This window comes from Stylophora pistillata, chromosome 2 (genome assembly GCF_964205215.1).
Source record: "Stylophora pistillata chromosome 2, jaStyPist1.2, whole genome shotgun sequence".
NCBI classification, from domain to species: domain Eukaryota; kingdom Metazoa; phylum Cnidaria; class Anthozoa; order Scleractinia; family Pocilloporidae; genus Stylophora; species Stylophora pistillata.
The window spans coordinates 32519963-32538748 of NC_142520.1; the positions used below are offsets into that span (position 1 = coordinate 32519963).

Sequence of the window (18786 nt, forward strand, 5' to 3'; positions counted from 1 at the left end):
TAACGTTTAATTTATTTTAAGGATTAAAAGTAACCTACCCTTGAAATTTATAGGATATTTGAACGCATTTATTTGAAAACATTATTTAAAAATACAATGTTCAACCAAGAGTTTTAGATCAAATAACTTCTTCTTTAATGTGGCAGTGCCTTGTTGTTACAACCTACTACCTCCATTTACTGCTCTAACTTCAACAAATATTTCCCTTTACTATTACAAAAAAGTAAGCGCTAATACTCTCATTTGGTTGTGGTTTCTTAACCTCGGGAGTTCACATCCCACCTGTGCTCTAAAGGGAGAAAACACCTAACCGTGAAATAAACAGTCTGAAGCACCAACAGTTGATTTAAAAATTCCAAAAGCTTTATGCAAATAAAGCGCTTAAATATTGGAATCACAGAAACATCGAATTCTACAATGTATCAATAATAAAACCCAAAATATCTTAATAATCTGGATATATCAACAAAGTTGAAATGGTAAATTGGCCACCGTAACGATTACAAAAGCTGACGTTTCGAGCGTTAGCCCTTCGTCGGAGCTCCGACAGCAGCGACCTCGTCAGCAGCTTCCATTTCGCTGCTGCATGTAGCCTTCCCAAAGCCCTCAGTTATTTGGTACTTTCCACCATATTGCACTTTCTCAAGCACTTGCTCTCGGGCCAAACTTTACCATTTCTGAAGTCACCGTAGTTTGTGACTTTCGAACGGAGTGTCTGACTTCCTAAACAGTTATCTATCGTCTGTAATAGTGGAGCATGCATAGAGTCGTCGCTGCAGGTGATCTTAAAGTCACTTCCGTTTAGCAGCCAAAACAACGGTGATATCATGTCAGTGTTGTCAGGCGGATCAGTGGTTTCTCCAAAAGCTTCATTTCTATCAAACCACCACTGACCAGACTCGTCCATCCAATGCTTGATATCACTGTTTGAGAACCGAGCAACAAGGCTCCACCCATACCTGCCAGCTGTAAAATCACAATATACCCGACAAAACGATTAAAATAACGATAATAATATTGTGAATTAAAGCAGTGCAGATTATGAAGGCGAGATTAATATTACCACTATTCGTTATTACTGAGCTTTAATCTAAAGCAATAAAACTATTTCAGGCTCAACTCCTACCTTTTCATGTCTGTCAATTTAACACAGACTGCAGACATGACTCAAAATCGCTAATGGCTTACGGTCATAAAGTCATATGAATATGTATATACAACACGGGAATTTTTTCGCGCTGTAAAGCGGGTAAGAACTGTAAGCACGACTTATAAAATTAACATGAAGAATTGGCCTACATTTTAGAATAAAGGCAATATTTTGTTTCCACAGTGGGCTTACCTTTGTAGATACACATTGCAACGTACTCATTCAAGCCAACACGCGTACTGACAAACGCACGAACACACGAACGAAAGGATGGGCATTTGTCAGGAATTATAATACTGCTTTTTTCATAAGTAAGATGTATAACGCCTAAATAAGAAAACCCTTGTATAAACAGCAGTTTAATCATTTTACTTCAGTTTCGCGTCAAAAGACAAATACCGTAAAATGAACACTTGACCACTTGATAATCAGTCAATGCGACATAACATTAGGAAAAGTGAGCAATTACCTGTGCTATTCCCAGTTCTCTGACATTGAGCCAGTATATACCAATGACAGCCTTTAGTCCTTCGCTGAAGATGATTTCCATGCAGGACTCGACTGACAATTTAGGAATAGTGCCCAGAGGAACTGTAAAATGATAGAAAATTTGTTTTTGTTTTTTTTACAAGGCTGCCTCTATCCAAAATAACCTTGTCTTATAAAGATGCAAATGCGATAAGAAGATAAGAAAAAGCCAGATAGGAAATACATGTAACATGCGAAGAAACTTGATACGATCAGGCCTTACGCCCGGCAAAGCCAAAATGTTCACAGAATTTACGTCGCTAGGCTCCTTCAAACGTCTTGAGAGGAAAAGATGTTTGAGCGACCCCAAAACCTATCCTTATGTTATACATTCCTCAGTACTTAAAGAAATATATATCTTAGCGAGAGGATACAAGTAAATTTTCCGGCGTTCCCGGCACTGATGGTCCAAAATTTTGACCGAATTCTCCCTACGATTGATAGTTTTTTAGAACAGCCAAGCATTTCTCAAACATGGCGTGTCTTTGCAGTGATCGAACTCCTCAAGCCTGTGTCGGGTACAGTCAGCAATAAACAAAATTTACGCCACTCCAAATACTTTCCGAATAGGCCATTTTACAGTTGTGTACTTAGTTGCCAAGCCTTTGATTCAGCGTGAGGCGAAAGTTGACCTTGTTGTGATAGAGACCTGTATCTAGTTAGTATGATAACAAAGTGATTTACGTATGATGCACGGTCCTCGCAGTAGACAGCGCTATTTATGCAATAGCGAAAATCAGACCTGAAAAAAATCAGGTCTGTACGGGATTCGAACCACTGACGTCTGCGATACTAGTGCAGCGCTCTACCAATTGAGCTAACAAGCCAACTGGGAGCAGGCCGTTAAGCTGATTCGTAATAAACCCGTGAAGATAAATCAGATACAATGAATATATGAAAGTTCATATATTTTGAACTGCGGTTATAGATACGTATGATGCACGATGTTAGCTCAATTGGTAGAGCACTGCACTAGTATCGCAGAGGTCAGTGGTACGAATTCTATACAGACCTGATTTTTTTCAGGTCTGATTTTCGCTATTGTATAAATAGCGCTCTCTACTGCGAGGATCATGCATCATACGTATCTATAACCGCAGTTCAAAATATATGAACTTTCATATATTCATTGTATCCAAAGTGATTTACATTTGAAAGGCAACAAGGTTTGTACCATAACAAGGTCATCCCTAGCCTCACTCCCGTTCAAAGGCTTTTCAACCAAGCACACAACTGTAAAATGGACTATTCTAGCAAACAAGAGAATTTGGTGATAGTGTTTAAGTGCAAAGCAAATCTGATATCTCTTTCTTACTTGACGAAAACAAATTTTCCAAAGATGCACACACGAGAAAATTGCAATTTTAACAAGTTTCGAGATCACGATGACTTCACGCTATGCGTAGTCAGCTATGAAACCAATATTTCAAAATAAACATCTCATTATCTCAGTCAAGACGATTCTATAAGAAGTATTTCGGTGAAAATTGCCTGACCACGCCATCATTTTAAATTTTTATTTGAATTTCAACTTAGCCTTTTTCCACTTTTTTTTAATTGTTTCCTGGGACGTTCAGTCAATTGAATTTTCTGAAGGAAAAAGAAAAGCGACACTGAACAACAACCACACTACACATCTTTCTACACTTTACCTCTGTTAGGCCAGCTCCTCACGTAAAATTGATTATCATCTGTGACAAAATTTCGCGGTCTTGCTTCCTTGACGGTTCTGTTGTTCAATTCGCAAAGCTTTCTCGGTAAGAAAAAGTTGTAGATCTGACAAGTAAAAGTGTTCTCGCAAAGCACTTGGCAATGAAACGGAGCCCGCACGACCAAAGGTTTGAGTGTATAACCGATGAGGGCTTTGCCCCGAATCGATGCTTCAGCTAGTTTGCACTGTTTATCAGCAGAGACATTTAAGTATGCTAGCGATACCAGCCAGAGTAAATGACACAATTGGTTCATCTTCTCAATCTTGAAGAAACTTCGATCTCCCTTCTATGAAGGAGAGGCAACATCAGCCGTCAGATAAGCACGCTAACTGACACCCACCGTGGTAACAAAGACAACAGGGACCTTAAGCAGTCAGGACGGGAACGCCAAGGAAGACTTCGTTTAAAAAATGAATTTCTACTTTTACTCTTAGTTAGAGTTTCAAAAATGGATGCATGAGCTTACTGTCTCATACGGCGCCAAAGCTCAACTTCAGCATGACGTATTAATGTAGCGTTGAGTTCCAAATAGAAATTAAAATAATTTGCCGTCGCGGTTTCGTTTCGCAGACAACGCAAATTTTGGCGATTTCACGTTGTTGTTTTGCATAGGACGGCTAAGAAATGTAGAAAGTTTGAAAATGCACGAGCTGAGCTGTTGTTCTGCCCATTAGATCTCTTGTTTTTCCACGTCCTCGTTGCCGTCGCCGTCGTGGTTGCTTAAGGTCTCAAACAAAAAACAAAACAAATAAACGAAACCTACAAAAAAACTCAAGGTAATGGCAAGAACAATGGGGCTCAAGGTCCTGAAAAAAAGATTAGTGACAGAAACAATGTCATTGGAATTAGGATATTACCTTTATGCATGGTACACCTGATGTGTAAAGCTCTGATAGAATTTTCTGTATTTTGACGGTTTTATTCTAGAAAAAAATAATCGTCTGGCATGTACAACTTATGAAGAAAACGCCGAGAAGTTTAAAAGGGCGAGACAATAATATTATGCTGTCTGCGAATTTTCAAAATCTACAGGCTGTCCCTTCTGTCACATCTCTATCAATGATTCTGCTTTGAATTAGACGCTTGGGGAAAGGAAATTTTTTACAGCTAGAGGGCAAGTTTTCGAAGAAAGAAATGTGTTAACGGTCGATGGGAATTTACCCGAGCAGTTAAAATGCGGAATACTCAATCGGAAGGATAATTGAGAGTTGTTTGGCGCGTTGAAAGTTCTAAGTTAAACTTGCAGTTCAAGTTTCAATTTCTTTTAGCAAAGAATAATTTAACCCAGACAATAACAGAGTAAATAAATGAGAAATGCATATATTATAACTTTTAACAGAAGTAAAAGCTCCAGAGACTGATCGCTAGGTAACTTAAAATCTTAATTTTCTCAGATATCAATGAACAAACCTGTGTTCGAGTTAAAAGTACGGTACCAAACAAGAAGAAATAGGTAAATGTCTTGAAAGCTTATTGGCCAGACGTAAAACGGTATTGCTATGCATCTGTGATATCGTACCGCTTCTCTTTGAAATAATTCATGTGTGAGAGTTGCTTGTTATTTCCTTGGAACTAATGAAAAAAAAAACACGGGCATAATTCAATAGATCACCCACTGCTAAAGCTTGCCATCTTAATCAGGTCGCATCAGTTTTGACAGGCCCCTTCAAACAAGCCTGTGTTCGAAGTAAAAATAGCGTAGGTTACTTTTTTGAAGTTTATCGGCCAAGCGTGAAACGATACTGATCTACATCTATGATATCGTACCGCCTCTCTTTGAAATAATCCATGTGCGAGAGTTGCTTGTTATTTCCATGGTACTATAAAGAAACACGAGCGTAATGAAATAGATCAGCCACCGCCAAAGTTTAGCATCATTAATCAGATCACACCACATCCTACAAAGCCCCTTCAAACAAAATCGCAGGGAGAGTTTTGCTGTATTTGTTCCTCAGTACTGATTTCACACTGAGAAATACGACCTCTTTTTCTTCTAATCTGAATGAAGCTCTAACTTATACCAAAAATCACAGCAGAGAGAGGGAGCTTTAGTGGATAGCCAAGCATGAAATTAAGGGGGAACAGAAAAGCCGGTAGTCTTGTCCAATGTGAATATGCGTAAAGATTTAATCATTTTTTTTATTGTTATCATTACAATTTCTTCTCTTCCCAAGAATTGATACCGCTACTTGCGATATCAACCGGGCCTGCCGGTTTTGGAGATGGCGAGAGGACGTGTTTTAAATTTCTCCTGCTTTTATGCTTTTACACTGTTCTTATTATTTACACAATTCGCTAAAAGTCGACCTGCACTTCAAGAAAATAGAAAAATCCTTATCTTGAAGGATTTTTCGTGGTCAAGGCGACTTCTCATACTCGAATACACAAGCCTCTGCAATCAATGGAAGACGAAAAAGATCCGCCATCTTGGTCTGGTGTTGTATGTGAGAGGTTTTCATGCGACCAGGACAAGTTACTATGCGAACTCGCGCTCAACATTCCATCAAATGCGACTCTACAAAAGCGGAGACATCGACTTAAATCCTGGTCCAGATGAATCCTCAGTCTGTAACAAGCGTGTTGCTCGAAATAATCGAGCAGTGAGTTGCGATAACTGCAGCTTGTGGTGTCACATAAAATGTGCCTCGATCAAACCAAGCGAATATAAGATCTATCAAAGCCTTCCCTCATTTTCCTGGTAGTGTCCTAGATGCCTTTGGTCCCTTTTACCTCTTGGCAATGAGACAAATCTAGATTGCTCGCTTAACTCGTCCATAACTACAATATGTTACGATGATGTCCACGAACATGAAAATCTTTATCCATCACTTAAAGCGGACCTACAACTACTAGGTCTGAAGATCTCACACATTAATGTAAATGGTCTTCTTAATAAGTTACTGGACATCAAAGCTCCACTATTTTCGATAAATTTCGATATTCTAGCCATAACTGAATCCCACCCAAGCGCGGATATTTCTGATGATGAAATTGCTATTACTGGATATAAAACTTCCCGACGCGATCGAAACGATGGCCGAAAAGGTGGTGGAGCGGTTATCTACTTTGCTGAATATTTAGATGCATACGAGTGTAAAGACATTGATATAAACAACTCTCTAGAAGCTGCATGGATTGACGTAATGGTAGCGTCTCAGAAACTTCTAGTTGCTTCTGTGTATCGCCCACCTGATAGCACTTAAGTAAGTAAGTAACTTTATTTAGCCACATATCGCATATGAGCGAATAGCTCGTTTAAATGCAAATGTGCCATAAAACTTTGACATAATTTACATATATAAGTAATAAGTAATAGGTAAGAAATAAAAATTAATTATCTAGAATGAATAATTGCTATTTGTGACTAGACTATTTGTTTACAAAACAAACAGCTGCAGTCATACGATGAGGACAACTGTATGTCTTGCAAATTTTTCCCAAATATAGAAAGGGATTCCGACATCCTTATTTTGTCTGTCAGATTGTTCCATTGTTTGCTAGCCTGGTACGTAAAAGAATGTTGCATATAAGATGAGGTTGGTCTTGGAAGAACAACCTTAAGATGGCCACGTAGGCTGTAACCATTACTTCGCAGAGAAAACAATTCCTGAATGTAGTTCGGTGTCTGGTTATGAATACTTTTATATACAAGTATAAGTGCTTGTTCTATGCGTCGATGTTCTAAACTTTTAATATTTGCAGTTTTCAATAACTCTTCGTAAGCAGTCGACTTAGAATAATTGAGAAGAGTCCTCAGAGCGAATGCATTGGTTGACTCCAGTTTCGCAGACAGACCCTTACTTAGACCTATAAACAGTGGTGATGCATATTCGAAGTGAGGGAGAATGAAAGCTTTGTACAATTTAATCATCACATCTGAGGGTATAAATTTACGAATGCGACGGAGAATTGAAACTTTTGTATTCACTTTCCGGCAAACTTCTTTAATGTGTACGTTGAAAGAGAGTGAATTGTCGATGACTACTCCAAGAAGCTTCATATGTGTAACGTAATCCAGTTCATTACTGTCAATAACAAAGGGCGTTGGTAAAGTTGCTCTGTTGAAAACTATGGATTGAGATTTACTATGATTGATCGCCAGAAAGTTCTCACAAAACCAGGAAGCGAGTAGACCAACGTTGTTTTGTAGATTTATTTGCAAGGTAGATGGACAGAGGTTTGAAGAGTACCCAGTAGTGTCATCAGCATAAAATCTTAGAGAGCACGAAATATCTGAAAAATTCACATCGTTCATGTATATATTGAAGAGAAGGGGGCCCAAGATTGAGCCTTGAGGAACTCCACACCTCACAATTTGCCAATCCGACAAAACACCGTCAGTCTTGACATGTTGCTTACGGTCAGTCAAGTAAGAACGTAGAAGTTGTAAGGCGTCTTTAGTTACACCATAAGCTGACAGTTTTGCAAGAAGCAAATCATGATTGATAGAGTCAAATGCTTTGGAGAGATCTATGGTAATTGCTGCAGAGTGTTCGCTAGAGTCTAATTTTTTCCTAATGTCTTCGAATGTCTTGAGAAGGGCTGTCGTACACGAGTGTCCTTTCAAGAAACCAGACAAATTCCCGCTGAGAAAGTCAAGAGAAAACTCATATAACTGATCAAAGATAACTCTTTCCGCTACCTTTGAAACAGCCGATAATACAGATACAGGACGATAATTAGATTTTAAAGTCTCAGTTCCTTTTTTATAGATCGGGGAGACAATAGAGGTTTTCCAATCTGTAGGCCAGGAGCCACTAACAATGCACTGGTTAATTAATTTTGTGAGAGAACTGACAATTCTTGGCCCAGCAAGTTTCAGCAGGCGTGGAGAGATTCCGTCAGCACCGGTGGCTTTGTTGATTTTGATAGTAGAAAGTATCCTTTTGATATAGGAGTCCTGAACAGGAGTAAATGAGAAGCTCGTTTGTCTTCCAAGCTTCCGTCTAATGGATACAACACTTGGATGTGTCTTGAACTCTTCTGGCTGTAAGTTGGGCATGTGGCTAGCCGGTCTAGGTACTGCATTAATGAAATAATCATTTAGAAGATTGGCGATATCAGTACTATCAGTGATGAGGCGCCCGTCTTCAATCAGCTGAACATGGCTGTTACCTCTGTCTTTACTTGGGAGTAAACAATGAAATTTCTTCCAAAATTCCCCGGGGTGTTTGGAGTTTGTGGGTACATTAATGCAGTATGACTTGAGGGAAGAACGTTTTAAGGATGTAACAAGGTTCCGTTGTTTCCTGTAGGTCTCCCAATTTTCAGATGTTTTCTTCTTAGTAAACCTTCTGTGGAGACGATCTCTAGTGTTTATAGCCTGGATAATTTTTGGTGTCATCCATGACACGGCATTGCCGCGTACTAATTTCTTCTTAAGTGGTGCGTGACGATCAATCACTTCAGTGAATAATTTATACCAGGTCGCCCAAATGTCGTTGATATCATCGTGAATAAACGCACAGTCCCAGGGGACACTGTTTAGATCCTGGAGAAAAATATCAGTGTCGAACCGTTTCATCGAACGATAACTAATGAGCTTTGGTGGAGGTTTAGGAAGCTTCCACTTACGAATTGTGACAACCATGTCATGATCACTGATATCGATATCGTTGCGGATGAGTTGTCAGTATAACATCGAGAAGTGTACTCGATGTATCCGTTATTCGGGTAGGCACAGTTACAATGTTTGTTAGTTGAAAACGGTCACAGTATTCAGATAGCCGGTTGTCAGGAGAACAGCTATCATTGTTGAGCATGTTGAAGTTTAAGTCACCAATAATGAGTAATTCATTACGGTGATTGTACAGATTTTCGGTCGTAGAATAGAGAGTTGACAAAAATTCCGTCGGTTTATTTTTGTTTGGAGATCTGTAACAGGCGAGAAGAGAAAACCAGATATTTCCCCTACCCTTTACATCGATACCCTTTACACTACTTTCTTAAACCGTTTTTCTTCTACTTTGGATCGTATATGGATGAAACGAACCAATATAATTTTACTGGGGGACTTCAATTTTAATCTTTTGCCAAGTGCTCAGGACACAAGTTCTTCAATCTGGAAATTCCGTCAACTATTGAATAAATTTCATCTAAAGAATGTCATTAATAAAGCAACAAGAATCACTGACACCTCCACAACGTTAATTGATCTGGTAATCTGCTCAGACACTTCAAAAATTTCTCACCAAGGTGTTTGTGACTTGGGAATTTCAGATCACCACTTAATATATGCGGTTGTAAACCTCAAAAGGAAACGTCAGAAACCAACGCTCAAAACAGTCTATGATTACAAAAAAGTAGATCTTGACTTATTAAGAACGGACTTTGCTGCTGCCCCATGGGGTATCTGCAATATCTTTGACGATCTGGACGATGCTACTTGGGCTTGGGAGTGTTTATACAAGGACATAATGAAATCTCATATTCACGCTCGACGAGTAAAGATAAGAAGTGGAAGTCTCCCTTGGATGAACTCTTCCATACGTAAAGAGCTGAACAAACGCTATAAACTGCTTCTTAAAGCACAGCAAACACCGAAGGGCTCACAAGCCTGGATAGATTATAAGAAGGCAAGAAATCACTGCAACAAACTCCTTAGATCAGCGGAATCAAATTACTGGCTATCAAAATTTAACGAGACAACCTCTGCTAAAGATTTTTGGAAGACAGTAAGATCTTTTGAGGGAAAGCGAACAACTACGAATATCGGTCCAATTAAAGATAGTTCAGGAGCGATTCATTCAGACAATACATCAAAAGCCATCGCTTTAAATTCCTTTTTTGTTAATGTTGGAAAATCCCTTTCGAAATCAACACAAGATTCTTTAGCAAACTCTCCTTGTCAGTTTGCAAGAAATATCAGTGTCTCTCTTTATGACATAACACTTAATAAGGATCTTCTGAAATCTTCTCTGAAACGTTTGAAACCTGGCAAGGCAAGTGGACCTGATGATATATCTAGCAGAGAGTTGAGCCTCATTGGAGATGCATTTTTAGATTGCTTTATGCCACTGGCTGAAAGAAGTATTTTGGAATGCAAAACAGGCACTGGCTGAAAGAAGTATTTTGGAATGGAAACAGGCACAAGTGAAATGTCTTCACAAGAAAGGGAGCACTCTTGACTGCGGAAACTACAAGCCGATTTCCCTTCTCAGCATTCCGGGCAAGCTGTTAGAGAGTGTAGTCAGCCAACAACTTGACAACTTCTTATATGGCAACAATCTAATTTCAATAATTATTGGAGCTTCAGAAAAGGAGGCTCACCTGAACTTCTTTTACTCTCATTAACAGAACAATGGCGTTTAGCCCTGGATGAAAGCAATATTATTGGCGTAGTCTTTATTGATTTTCAAAAAGCGTTTGATTGCGTCAATCATACAGTTCTCAAGGATAAATTACAATCTATAGCCATTACTGGCTCCTTTTACGATTGGCTCCTAAATTACCTTGAAAATCGAAAACAATTTGTCACTGTGAATGGTTCAAACTCAGAATTGTTGGAAATGGATACTGGTGTGCCCCAAGGGTCTTTACTTGGTCCCAGACTTTACAGCATTTATTCAAATGGTCTACCCGGAGCCACCAAGAACGCTTCCGTTGAAATGTTTGCAGATGATACCACAGCTTACTGCACTGGAAAAACTGTTGATGAAGTTTTATCTAATATTCAGAAAGCGATAGCCGACATAAACAAATGGGCTAAGGATAACTTCATGACTGTTCATCCTGCAAAAACGGAATTGATGTTATTATCCAAGTCAAAAATTATCGGCCCCTTACAGAGAATTTGTTTAGGGCCTAATGAGTTGTCTTTCGTTTCTAAAGCTACATGTTTAGGGATTCATATCGACAATAATCTCTCTTGGTCGCAACATGTAAAAACTTTGAGCAAACGTTTCTCAGCAAGACTGAAGAAACTCAAGCATTTAAAAGGCCTCGACAATCACATCTTAGAGTCAATTTATTTTAAAGGTATTATTCCAAGTATTACATATTCAATTGCATTATGGGGATCCTCAAAGTCGCTTCAGACCCTGGAGGACATTCACATTAGAGCAGCGAGATTTATTTTTAACATAAAGGAATCTACTCTCAACACTGAAGTCCTGGCAAAGACAAAATGGAAATCCTTATCATACATCTACAAAAAGAGAATTGCAACTATAACTTATCAGGCATTTTACAATAGAGCTCCGGCTGGTATAATCTCTCTATTTACTAAAAAATCTCCGTTAAGAAATCTCAGGGACGGTCTGAAACTATACGTGCAACGACCTAGAAGTAATTTCCTTCGATCTTCCTTCTCTCATCGAGCGTCTCTTTTATGGAATAACTTACCCATGTACTTAAAGAGCAAACCGAACGTTGTTTCTTTTAAATCTGCTCTTAAAGCCAAATCTGACATTTTAGATAAAATAACATTTGATGGTTTACAGGGAATAAACAAAGACTTTGTGAATTACATATATTGGTGCTATTTTTATTATTATTTTCCTTTATTTATTTATTTTAACGCTACAGTCAATTGACTGTTGATTATCTTACTGGTATTATAGTTTTTTCTTACTCATTGTAAATAATTCTTAAGTTTGTTAACATTAATATTTAAATTGTTGTAAATATATTTAAATTTGTGGGTCCACATCAGCTTTTTAGCTGCCTTCTTGTACTGACCTACATGACAAATAAATGTATGTATGTATGTATGTATGTATGTATGAGTTTATCCAAACTCAAACACGCTCAGGGCTGCCTACAAAGAAAATTGCTTGTTTTAAAACCCTTTGCCTTAACTGTCGCGCCCTCGTGAATTTTAACAAAGCACACCAGTCTTCGCTTTGAAATGTGTTTCCTCTGATTATTCATTCCAAGTTTATTGCAAAGCTGGACCATTATCTTAAGGTACAATGGAAAACGTTTTGCCCTATTTGGAAAAAAAACTACGGGGTGGCCCTGGAACAGTTTGAAATCTTTGAATGAATACATATCTTTATTCAATTTTTTTTTTCTAAATTTAGAATCGTCAGCATTTCTAACAGCATGGCTTTGGTATTACCGGGGTTTGAATGACGTTCATGGTCCTCTGATAAATTTCCTCTCCGTGGTCTTAAATTCTTTAAGGGCTTTCCCCTCAAGTAACTTGTTCGCTAGTTATGGAAACATGTAACCGTGATATATATTACAGTGAAAACTAGTGGACGGACTTTAACTAGCCCGCGGGGCAGGTGCGATTTTTTAAAGTGAGTCCTCAGTGTTTTGGTGAAAACTATAGCTGCAATCTTTGATCTAAACTGCAGGGTAAGTCGTTACCATTGATCGAATAAATTGGTCTTCAGAAATATAAGTAGTAATTGAATTTGAGAGTAGGATTACAGAAATCAACAAATAAAATGAACCGACTGACTCTTGGGTATTTAGAAGAGTCGAATAGAATATTTTCATTTCACCTTGTGAATTCCCCCCCCCCCCCCACCGGCCGCCTCCCAGTTAGCTCAATTGGTTAGAGCGCCGGATTGTGTTGTGCGGGAGGTCGAGGGTTCGAGCCCCGGCCGGACCAATACTCATGGTCTTAAAATAAGTGAGGAGAATTCGCTACCTTTATGTAATAAAGAAATGGATAGATATTCTAGCCCTCTCGGATAAGGACGAATAAACCGTAGGCCCCGTCTCCTGCAGAGTTAGGGGTAAGAGACGTTAATTTCCCACGCACGAGATTACTGTGTGGTGGATGTCCTCTCCTGGGTGGGTTGGGTGGGTGTTGGCCCTGAAAAGGCCCTTATGGGGGGTGGTCAATTAACCTATGTATGTATGTATGTATGTATGTATGTATGTATGTATGTATGTATGTATGTATGTATGTATGTATGTATGTAATATCAACTGGGAAGAGCCATGTTACTTGTATACTGTTCACAATAAAGCCAGGGGTGTAGCAACTTTTGGTCACCCAAATTCTGTTAAACTCTGTTAAGAAGGAGGAACCTGTGGATTGATTGGCTAAAATGTCTGCTTTGGCGATGTAAGAGGCGCACTAAAAATACAAATATCAGGGGCAACCGAAAAAGCGAAAAAAAAAACACACACACACGAAAAAAACCAACAACAATAGCATCAGCAAGAATAACACCAAATACACACACTCACACGATGCATAATCCACCCTTCTAGTCCGAAAATACTCCGAAGGTGAGCCAAACTCTTTTATTCAGTGCTTTTGATCATTCTCGGGCAATTTTATGTTAAATTAACTGTTTTTTAATTGTTAAAATAAGGCAAATAAAGATGATGATGATGATGAAAAAAGAAACGACAACTTTGAGTTTAAATTTACAAGACATGTTTCGACATTCTCATCTCAACTTCAGTTGCAAATGAGCATTTAACGGTTGTACATTTGAATTTATATTAAAGTGCGTTACAAATTACGTGTCGGGGCTTACGTTACATTTGAATGTTAAAAACGCGAAAAATGTAAATAGCGCGCGCTTGACTAGATCCCAAAAAAAATTAAATAAAATAATAATAATAATAAAATAAAAGACCAAGGAACAACATAATTCAAAGGAAAGAGACAATTCTAGATGCTTCAATTGCTGATTAAGAATGGGTTTTTCCCACTTAATATGCAATGCCTCTTTGATCTTAATTTGGTATTTTGAAGCGGCAGAATCTAAGATCGTGAAACATTCAGTATAACACGAGTCAAGTCAGGCCCTTGATGATTGCAGGTGCTTGTAAATATGCGAAGCTTTGTGCGACAAGAGGTGCTCACGAACTCGTGTACAAATGTGGCGAGTGGTCTCACCGATATAACTGACATTACAGCCAGCACACGAACCTTAATATAAACTCAAATGTACAACCGTTAAATGCTCATTTGTAACTGAAGATGACATGAGAATGTCGAAACATGTCTTCTAAATTTAAACTCAAAGTTGTCGTTTCTTTTTGGAGAGTTATCAGTTGTCACTCTGCTGTCTTTACGTCCTTTTGGTACTTGAAATTATGTTGCAATGTCATAAACACATGAGGAATAGATTCCATGCTTTAACGTTAGATTAAACCGGAAAATCGTGACTTTGATTCTTCCATAGCTTACTCAATGAATGAACAACGACCTAAGGAAGATGCGCCAGATTGAGCTAACGCACTAAAAAGCTACAGACTAAGTCTGAGACTGACACAACTACTACGTTTACTTCCACACCTGTGGTCTGTACACGTGCCTGATTTCCCTTGCCTTTTGGTGGTTCCATTGCTAAAATGGGACAAACAAGATCAAACCTTTAAGTTCCTTAACTTTCATTATTGCAAGTATTGAAAATATGGTTCCCTGGTTCAATGGCCACACGACTTTAACTCATCTTCCACAAGGCAAGATTTAATGTCCAGTTCATTCAACATGCTTCATTCTAATTCACTTCAACTTCATTTTTTTGAAAATGAAACTAAAAAGTCATGACTGTAATTCTGAAATTTTGTACTGCGGTATTAGATACATATGCACGACCCTCGCAGTAGATAGCGCTATTTAAGCAATAGCGAAAATCAGAGCTGAAAAAAGTCAGGCCTGTACGGGATTCGAACCACTGACCTCTGCGATACTGGTGCAGCGCTCTACCACTTGAGCTAACAAGCCAACTGGGAGCAGGCCGTTAAGTTGATTCGTAATAAACCCGTGAAAGTGATAAATGAGATACAATGAAATATATGAAGTTCATATATTTTGTACTGCGGTATTAGATACGTATGCACGATCCTCGCAGTAGATAGCGCTATTTAAGCAATAGCGAAAATCAGACCTGAAAAAAGTCAGGCCTGTACGGGATTCGAACCACTGACCTCTGCGATACTAGTGCAGCGCTCTACCAATTGAGCTAACAAGCCAACTGGGAGCAGGCCGTTAAGTTGATTCGTAATAAACCCGTGAAAGTGATAAATGAGATACAATGAAATATATGAAGTTCATATATTTTGTACTGCGGTATTAGATACATATGCACGATCCTCGCAGTAGTTAGCGCTAGTTAAGCAACAGCGAAAATCAGACCTGAAAAACGAGCGTCAAACATGAAATATAGAGTGCGATGCCGGTAAATTACATAAAGCGTAAAAAAGTGGTGCACAAATAATACTTGAAATAAGAAAAGTACAGGCGTGGATTAATGGTAGCAAAGATTGTAAAACTTCTATGTAACAAATCAAGAAAATCACAAATTCAATCTTCAAGGAGAGACCAGCTAGGTATCGATGTGATCGTAGAGGGGAACTATCGATAAATACTCTCTCAAAGTCAAGGCCATGAAGCACAGAAGCTTACCCCAGCCCTTAAATGTAAAGAGCCGTAGCGATAGGAAGTAAAGCTAGCAGATCTCAGTCCAGATAAATTAAGAGAAGGAAATTTCAAATGGAATTCATCATTTCACTTACACTGTTATTGTTATCTTGAGTAGCCGAGCACAAGCATGGCACAAGACTCTTTACAGCAATAAGACTTTTTAAGTTATTTGATATTCTCGAAATTTCCATGATAAGAACAAGACCGCAAGGGAGAAAAAAGTCGTAAATCAAAACAAAGCAAAAGCAAAGGATGGACAGTGTCGCTGGCAGTAAAGTCGGATTTATCAACTGATCTCAAGATCATATAAAGCTCTGGAAATAAAGTCTCTTAGCTTGCACAGCTGTTTAGGATGACACTTGCAAGAACGAGGACAAAAATATATGAAGTAGTTTACATATATTTGTCATTCCAGCCCAGCCGCCAAGCAGTTTAAAACAATACGAATGGTGTGTAGCATAACAATACCCTATTGAGGCCTCTTGACCAAATCCGCACTGAATCACGCATCACTTTATATGTCCTTTGAAGCTGAATGTTTTCTGTCCAGTTGGTTTTGATTAGATTGCATTTCGCCTCAGTAACGTGAATCGAATGATTAATTGATAGTTTCGATCGACACCTTAACACGATTCCAAATTCAACTACGATGTTGAATTGAGTAACCTTCACAGTACTGTGATCAATATATGTACAGAGTAGATGAAAACACAGCTATTAGCAAGTCAGAGGAACGGTTGATATTCAACTTTGGGATTCGTCGAAAGTTAAAAGAGGAATAAACCGAAGTTTCGAAACTCTTCTCAGTGTCGCAACTTGATTTTAAGATAATTATAAAACATATATCGTCATCTACAGTGCTATTTCTACTCCATTGTCTTCGACAAGAAGCTGCATCAATAATGTTTTCTGTTAATTAATTTTTTTTTTTAATCCCCAGATTGCAAAGTGGAATATTTTCAAAACCCTGGACCTGTATTTCAATGGTTTAGCTTTGTATTCGTAAAAAAAAATAATGAAATTAACGTGGTCGCATTTAACTGTGGTATAACTTTATAACTTCCTTGGGTTCTAGTTAGATAAGCATTTAAAGATTGTCTCCCGAGCTCTTAACGCGAACTTTGCTCGGGCAAAACTCGGTTCGTTCGGCCTCGAATCAAAGGTAAGCGCACAAAACCTCCTAGATTTTCAGCATATAATTTATTAGAGAATCCTCGCGACTACGTTTACTCGAATACTCTCAAAACTATATTCTCATTTTCGGTAATAATGCCCCAGGCTTTAACCGCATTTCACATTTCCGCTTCCAGAAAGAAAGCTCAACAAACAGCGATGTCTAAATAATGGGCTTCAAAAGTCATGATATGTAAAGAAATGGCCATCTGTTGTAAAGTGACCATTCGGTGGAGGCTACCGTGAGGAAAAACAAACCAAGTGCTTTTGAGTTTAGTTTACCTTAAGAAAAGCAAGTGCATCGTCTGAATAATCGGCTTCGAAAGGCAAAAATATGCAAATAAGGGGCCATTTCTATAAAGTGACGGTTTATCGAGGGCTGCTACAAGGGAAAAAATGCCGAATGTTTTCTATTGTAGTCCTACCTTTAATCACGGCGTGAATTTGATTCATCGATTCATAGCCGAATCACCAAGTCGTATTCCGTTTCCTTGACGAAGTGTATTGCGAAGGAATCGATCAGCCGTGCTCAGAATGAGTAACTTTATGAATGCACGATCAACAACATCAGTTGCAGGTGCATCCACATTGCTGGGTTACTTTTGATCAGCGGTTTAGCAGACGATTCAGCGCAACAAGTGTAGAAAGGTCATAAAGAACTGAGATGTTACAGCATCAACATTGTTTTCTTTGCAAGCGTCCTGAAAATCTGTTTTTGTCTTTTGATTTCAGTTAGTTTATATTTTTTAGCGTTTTCTACTAACTTATGGGGCGACGATCCAAGCAGAAGGCAATACATTAACTTAAACGTTGAGGGGACTAGGTTTCAGTAAACAGAGACGGGTACCTCAAAAAAAAGGAGGTAGGAATGGTTATGAGCGACGAGACACACTCTGGTTAGGTACCCAGCTGACATTTGTGCTTGTGCTCGCAAATTATTAACTCGGCATTCAAGCTATATGAACTTTTCCAGAAGCTTTTGATAGTGCCTGAGGTCATTGAATTTAAACCGCTTTCTGCTGCGAATCATATCCTTCTAGTTTTATACTTGAAAATAGCATTTTGTAGGTGCAATTAAGTATAACCTAAGGCTTGTTTTGTCAATACAAGCATGCCTGATTAGGATCCTTCATTAGAGGTGACATATGGCAAACAAGAAAATAATTAATTTATGTTTACCATCTGTCACCATATTTTTGGTCAGGCGAGCAACCCGAACAAATGATCCGAAACTAGCAGATCATCCCTAGGGTTAGTTAGCCAAAAACCGGTTTAATTTCCAAAGGAAATGATAAATTGTGTCATTCAACTACTATAAAAACATTTTTTACTTTTAAAAACCTTTCCAGGAGACTTTAACCGCCTAAATACCCGCAATGGACGAGAATTAAGAGGCGATGAGTTGAATCATTCGAAGTGACCTATTGTCATTAATCTCCAAAAGAACGGAGTACTTAGGCAATCCGTTAAGTGAAAAATTTTGAGCTTAGAGAGACTATGAATCGGGTTTCACATAACGTCACAGCTACCTTGTTGGTTATCAAAACAATGAAATAGCAGCCATGTCGTATCCTTGTAGATTCGTCTTGTCTCCGAACGCAAGCTGAAGTATATGCACAGATCGATTCATTTCACTGCAGAGCCGAATCTTTCACCTATGGGAAGCATTTAACAGCAATCAGACTTCGCAAAAACAATTACTAAAAGGATGCGCAAACATCAGCAGACCCGAATCGAATGAACTGAGTGGAGAGAAACACTGGGGAAGAAAAGCTCGACTACGTTTCGTGTGTCTTCTACAATTCTTTCGTGCTCTATCTGCTTCCTGCGCGCTTTACAACCGAATAGAGCGCAGTCGAGGCTTCTCGATCTATCAATTA

General features: G+C 38.6%; 1 protein-coding gene across 6 annotated transcripts; it reads right to left on the bottom strand.

The window, feature by feature from the left end:
- Positions 1-111: 111 nt before the first annotated feature.
- Positions 112-17488, bottom strand: LOC111341061 (uncharacterized). 6 transcript variants are annotated; one of them, XM_088750894.1, is made up of 5 exons: positions 17332-17487; positions 14603-14653; positions 3331-3676; positions 1620-1741; positions 112-966 (listed from the first exon to the last, which is right to left on the bottom strand). In XM_088750894.1, exons 3-5 carry the CDS (start codon positions 3641-3643, stop codon positions 826-828), a joined length of 576 nt encoding a protein of 191 aa, XP_088607020.1. In that variant the 5' UTR covers positions 3644-3676; positions 14603-14653; positions 17332-17487; the 3' UTR covers positions 112-825. The 6 variants fall into 6 exon arrangements, with proteins under 6 accessions (XP_088607020.1, XP_088607017.1, XP_088607021.1 ...); XM_088750891.1 differs by having other exon boundaries at positions 3331-4962; XM_088750895.1 differs by lacking the exon at positions 3331-3676 and having other exon boundaries at positions 17332-17488.
- Between the last annotated feature and the right edge of the window lie 1298 nt (positions 17489-18786).